At 39.0% G+C, this 6,767-nt stretch overlaps 1 protein-coding gene across 1 annotated transcript in view; it reads right to left on the bottom strand.

Annotated features, from left to right (window-relative positions):
- Positions 1-6,767, bottom strand: part of DSTN (destrin, actin depolymerizing factor) — a 38,509-nt gene that overhangs the window by 6,522 nt on the left and 25,220 nt on the right. The window contains exon 2 of the mRNA XM_034640435.1: positions 429-736. Within this exon, the coding sequence (XP_034496326.1) occupies positions 429-736 (308 nt within the window). The remainder of the gene's footprint in view (positions 1-428; positions 737-6,767) is intronic.

Raw genomic sequence — 6,767 nt, 5'->3', positions numbered from 1 at the left:
AAAAAAAAAAAAAAAAAAAAAAAAGAAGTGAAAGGCTGGTTCCTGGCAAGACATGTTGGAGAAGGATTTTGGTGGGGTAAACTTTCTTCTCAGGATTCTAGGAAAACTTTTTAGAGAAATGTTAGCTTCTAAGTGAGTTCGGAGAATGCATAAAATCTAGCTCCTGTCCCTACCCCTACCAAAAAAATCAACAACTAAAAGTCATTCATACTCTTTCAAGTACACAAAGAGTAGTTTTGGTCCCACAAGCATTAATCTAGCTAAGACGTTATGAATAAAAATTGTAATAAATAAGTTGTAAATGAAAATTAAATGACAATGACTGCAGAAAGCTTGACAAAATCCTTGGCCCTAGGAACTGGTTCACCAAGTGCTAAAGGTAAGATTAACTCTGAGTTATACAGAGGCTCAATATTTCTGATGCTTACCACAAAAAAAACATCAATTCCTCTTTCCTGGATTCCTTGGTTTCAAAGCTTGCATCATACAAAGCATAGCGACAATCTTTTTCAGGAAGCATTCCCACAAAATGCTTGAAAGGATCAGTTATGGTTACACCAACATCTCCAACCAAGATCTCTTTCCCTTCTTCTACAATGATGCACTTTTTGTCTGCACTGAGACAAAAAATGACGGCCTTCTTTCTTTTCTTGATTTCTTCTGGTGTGGAGCACTTCCGAACTTTCATGTCATAAAAAATGCGACATACTTCATCTGCAACTTGCACTCCGGAGGCCTGTAACAAGGGAAAAAAGTCAAAAGGAGGCTTATAATTTTTATTGTACCAAATATAACAACACTATGTAACTTTTCCTTATAGATCGGCACACACTTCAAATTTTTAAGGTATACTCATCATCCAACAGAAAAACAAAATCTAAGCTGCAATCGCTAGTTTGTCATTAAACTTTAAAAAGATGACATATGTAAAGTATCCATCACTACTGCAGAGGCGTAAGGGAAGACTGAGTTACAGCAGCCCCTCCTACCCTAAAACGTGGAAAAAGGTGCTTCCTAAGGTGCTAGTTTCCTCTCTTGTAAAGGGGTTGCTCAGAGCCCTGAGTAGTCATCTCCACAGTTAATGATACCCAAAATTCTTTTTATAATGCATACCGGATGGACAGAGGGGCTGCACTGGGAAAATTCCATCCTGCCAGCATATCTTTCTCTAATAAAAGAATTAAAAGGTCTTTGTTCTACACACACTTCAAAATTATGTGATTAATATTTGGTAACCGTATTAATCATATGCCTTTAAAATTTCACTTACAAAATCTCCAAGTTTTAAATTAAGATCACTAGATCTTAATTGTTTCAACCACAAAAAAGACATGATAATATGTGACATGATGGAGGTATTAGTGTAATCACCATCCTGCAGTGTACAAATGTATCACGTCAACACCTTGTACATCTTCAGCTCACACAATGTTATTTGTCTGTTCCATCTCAATTTTAAAAAAGGGTAAGAAAATGCTTACTTACTGCTGTAGAAAGAAGACAGTTTAATTCAGGATCATACTGACCAGAAAAATAAACCTTCTACCATGTTACACTTGCTATTCTGAAACGTGACCCTGATAGCAAAAGGTCTCAACCTGAGTTTTTAATCTTTTCATCTTTAAGGAGTGTTCTATTTGCATTAACTTTACTAAAGCCACAATTTTTGATGCCTCATTAAATACTTCAGTTTGCATGTTAGCTTTTCGAAAGCAAGAACTATAAACGTCATAAATTTAAATACTAAACAATGCAAAAAATATTAACGACACCCAAAATTAATGTCAAGTAATCTGATTAATAAAACTGCATATAAGATGAAAGGACAGAGGCACCTGGCTGGCTTAGTTAAGTGTCCAACTCTTGGTTCCGACTCAGGTCATGATCTCAGGGTTGTGAGATCGAGTCACGTGTCATTGCTCCGCACTCAGTGTGGAGTCTGCTTGAGATTCTCTCTCTCCCTCTACCCCTCCCTGCCCTTTCTCTCTAAAATAATAATCTTTTTAAAAAGATGAAAGGACAGCCCACATGAGGAGAAAATATTTGCAAATCATATTTCCAATAGGAACCTGTACCCAGAATAAATAAAGATCCCTTATAACTCAAAAATAAAAAAGATGACCCAAATTAAAAATGGGTAAAGGACTGGAATAGACATTTCCCCCAAAAAGATGTAAAAACAGTCAGTAAGCACTCAGAAAAAGTGCTCAAATCATCAGCCATTAGGGAAAACCACACGTCAAAACCATGTCAAAGCCACAAGGATCTAGTACTTTACACCCACCAGGATGACTGTAACAACAAAGACAGCAGCAACCGATCTTGGTGAGGCTGCTGAGACACTGGAACCCTTCTATGCTGCTGACAGATTTGTGAAACAGCTGCTTCAGGAAAGAGTTTGGCAGTTTCTCAAAAGCTGAACACAGAGTTTACACCTATCAATGCCACTCCTAGGTATATACACAAGAGAAATGAAAGCATGTGTTCATGTAAAAACTTGTACACAAGTGTTCAGAGCAGCATTATTCATAATAGCTAAAGGGCAGAAGAATGTTTATCAACTGAATGAATGCATAAACAAAATGTGATAACATCCATACAATGGAATATTATTCAGCCCTAAAAAAAATAAGGTAGTGTTACCCGCTATTACATGGATAAACCTTGAAAAACATTATGCTAAGTGAAAGGAGCCAGATATAAAGGCCACATACTGCATGATTCTATTTCTATGAAATGTTCAAAATAGGCAAATCCATGGACAGGAAGTAGATCAGTGGTTTCTAGGAGCTTAAAGGGAAAAAGGAATGGGGAGCAACCACTAATGGGCATGGGCTTTCTTTACGGTGTGATGAATGCTCTGGGATTTGACACTGGTGATGGATGCACAACTCTGAATACACTGAAAACCACTGAATCACACTTTATGATATGTGAGTTATAGCTTTGTGAAGCTGTTACTTGAAAATGCACGTAAGAATTCTGGGGGTTAAAATACACCAAGATTCTAGCATTTACTTAATATTGGGGTATGTGGGCCATTTAATCATCTCATGTATTAAAAGAGCTCTAACATACTTCAATTCTACCTAATCTAGTCCACATCTAATCATAGTTGACTTCAATCCTATCTAACCCACAGTGTTTATAAACAAATATTCATGAGGTAGTATGGAAAATCAAGACTAGAAAACTACCACAAAAGCTATCCTATCACTGTCCTACTTTAAAAGCACTTTTCTTAAACTTTCTTTTACTGCTTTAGAAGTAGTATTATTCTTTTTTTTTTTTTTAAGATTTTATTTATTTTTATTTATTTGACAGAGATAGAGACAGCCAGCGAGAGAGGGAACACAAGCAGGGGGGGTGGGAGAGGAAGAAGCAGGCTCGTAGCAGAGGAGCCTGATGTGGGGCTCGATCCCATAACGCCCTGAGCCGAAGGCAGCTGCTTAACCGCTGTGCCACCCAGGCGCCCCAGAAGTAGTATTATTCTAATCTTCACAGTTCATCTCTGTTAAGCAAGAATTTTTATTTTGCTTTTTTTTTTTTTTTTTTGCAGAGAATAAAATGTTGCAAGTAACAAAAATTAATGAATATTAGACCCCAATTCCTCCAACTCCCTAGTCCGTCATGGGGATCTGTAAATCACAACTGACCAACCCATATTTAAAAGCATGAAGGAAACACTGGAAGCCTTATATATCCAACTAATCATTTGAATGTATCTGTCAATATCTAAGCAAATTACCGCAAACAGCACTAAATTCTGACTTGGAAATAAAGCATATTAATCACATATTAGCATGGAAGCAGAAAGTAAATATGTATTCTGCAATTATAATGCAATTGATCTCGGCCAAATCTAGCTAGAACTTACAGGAACCTTAAAACCCTCATAAGGAGAGGTCTGAGCTATTTTCTACCAAAAAGGATGTTTGTAAAGGTTTCTGATGAGGAATAATATAGACACTTCTGCTTGAGGAAATTAACACTGAAGACTGTGAAGGAAAAATTGGCAAGCACACTGAAAACAGGAAGACCACTTCCGAGACAATTACAACTATCCAGAGGATGTTAATTTTAGAGACACCTAGGTGATGACCAGTTAGCAACTGGAAATGTGAGCACGGATCTAATCGATACTTTGGACTATAATCAATATCATAGAGGTACCCGCATTAAGTAGCAAAAGAGTAACAAGTGAAGGGGACTAAGAAGAAACGATCAGAAAACTAAAAAGAAAAAGTAAGAAGGGACAGAACAGCATCCTAGAAGCCAAGGGACAGTACTGGGGGGAGGGAGCAGGGGTGGTCATCAACACCAAAAACTTTGAAGTTTGAGAATGACTGCAACAGACCACCAGTTTTGGCAACTGAGTTTTGTTTTGTTTTGTTTTAATAACGCCTACAGACCTGATTTAGGAGCAAAAACCTTCAAGAACTTTTTTTTAATAATAATTTTTTATTATGTTATGTTAGTCACCATACAGTACATCCTTAGTTTTTGATGTAGTGTTCCATGATTCATTATGCATTTCAGGAGACTGGAGGAAGCGGGCAGAGGTCCAGGGTAACAGGCTGAGGATTTACAGGGTTAAACTGAGGACGTAAAGACAGAAAGCAAAGACAGTTATGGCAAAGAGAAAAGGAAGACTGTGTGCTAACTTTACAGAAATTATCTTACGACTGGGGAAATCTGACCATACTAAAAGTTTAAGAGTTTGAAGGAACAAGAGGAAAACCAAAATACTAAGGAAAAACACACACACACACACACACAATATTGAGTATTTAACTGTTGTCAGATACTTCTAAATCACGAAAATTCTGAGATAGCTACTGATATTATTTGCATCTTACAAATGGGGAAACTGAGTCATAGAAAGATTAAGTTCCTTGGCCAGAGTCACATGGAAACCTATAGCAGAAGTGAGATCTGAACTCAGGCAATTTGGTTCCAGAGATACGTATAACCACTTACAATTAAGAGAACTCTAAAGAGACTGATGAGATCCAGGGCACACATGAGGCAATCAGTTTTAGAAAAGAACATACTAATATCCCTGGATTTTCAAAAGTTAGAGTTACACCAGTTTGCTTTTACAAAAGACCTGCATTAGTACCTACTTTCACAGACCAAAAGAAATCTAAAGATTTTCATGTTTACAAAAAAAGGCAAAAGCAAAAATAGCAGAGTGTTTATATGGAGGCAGCGCACACCCCAAGCAGTGAGAGTGACCCCGCCAACCTCCTACCCCAGATCTACACTCAGCATCTCCACATCAAGCCACCACAGCTTTACACTGTGTCGGTCAGCATCTGTGCTATATCTCAATTTATTTTGTTCATCTGTAACCAAGATGTGTCCTAAAAGTACCAAAGAGTCTAAGAAAGGTTATGTTTGGGTCTGGAAATGCTCAAAAATTTTTCCATATAAGTCAATGGTAATTGCTACACCATTTTGGCTTATGAAAGGTTTCACAGACTCGCTCTACGTTTGGGTAGTGGGGGAAATCTACACCCTTTTTTTCCTCTAAAATAGTAAAAGGGAGGGCAACAGTTTCAAGAAGGAAAACACACATTGCTAAAAACTGTACTTGGAAACCTCTATTTTCTCTGTGAGGTATAAACCAGGAGAAGTAGAGCAGAAGTTTGAGGGCAAGTTAGGTAAAGATTCAGAATAGCTGTTACGGGGAGTTCCTAAGGGAATCACCTAAGGACAAGCAAAGGGGCTCTGAGGACATCTAAAGGTTCAGCTGAGGTCAGAAAGGGTGGCGGGAGAGAAATCTGGCAGTACACAGATGTTGATGGCAGTAGGTGGAAAGGAAGGACCCTGTATTCTCCCTAGGAGATTTTATCCATGCTTAAGGTTTCAAGCCTCTAATCCAAAAATGACTCGCACATTGTTCGGATTTCTGCTTTTCTGAGCTCGAAGGGTTTACACCCAATTTCCTATCTAACATCTTCAGATGGGTGTGCCAAAGAGATCTGACACTCAGCATGTCCAGAGTCCCCTTCTAGCCAGTATTCCTTTCTCAGTACGCACTTCCATCCCAGTTTACATAGACTCCAGACCTAAGAGATAGCCTCAATAGTTCCTTCTCCCTCACCTCACTTGGGTCTTTGACTTTTCATATTTTTTTCCAAGACATTCAGCTCTCTCCATCTCTGTCACCACTCTCCCAGCCCAAGCCACTGCTTTCTGTTATCTGAACTGGTAGAATAACCCCCCAAGTGGCCGCAGGGGAGAGAGATCAAGATATGTATGTACCACACTGCTTCCTCTTCGTGGCCACACAGGAAGACGACATCCCCCAGCCTTCCTTGCAAGTTAGCAGCCAGGGAGTTCTGCTCAGCAAAAGGCGGGCACGGTGATCCAAACAACTTCCAGCCCTGACTCTTTAAAAGTGATCTTCAAGCTGTCTTCCCCTGACAAGAGGACTTTGGCGGACACTGTTTAAGATAGAAGAGGGCTGCCGACTCCCCTGAACCCTGCGTGACATGGAGGAAGTCCTTTCTGTGTTAAGCCACTGAGATTTGGGGTTTAATACATTACCACAGTTGTTCAAATATGACAGACTGCCCATACCCACTGCTGGTCCCCTCCCTTCAATTCATCTTCTACACTGCAGCCAGAGATCTGAAACACAAATCCAATCTCCATGCTTACAATACTTCAATGGCTTTCCATTGATCTGAGGGTAAAAGCAGTAATAATTCTTTAACATAGTCTAGTCCTACCCACCTCTCCAGCTTTATCTTATACCA

Source organism: Ailuropoda melanoleuca, chromosome 13, assembly GCF_002007445.2.
Source record: "Ailuropoda melanoleuca isolate Jingjing chromosome 13, ASM200744v2, whole genome shotgun sequence".
Classification (NCBI taxonomy): Eukaryota; Metazoa; Chordata; class Mammalia; order Carnivora; family Ursidae; genus Ailuropoda; species Ailuropoda melanoleuca.
Note: the sequence above shows the minus strand (reverse complement) of the source record. Positions and strands in the feature narration are given on the sequence as shown.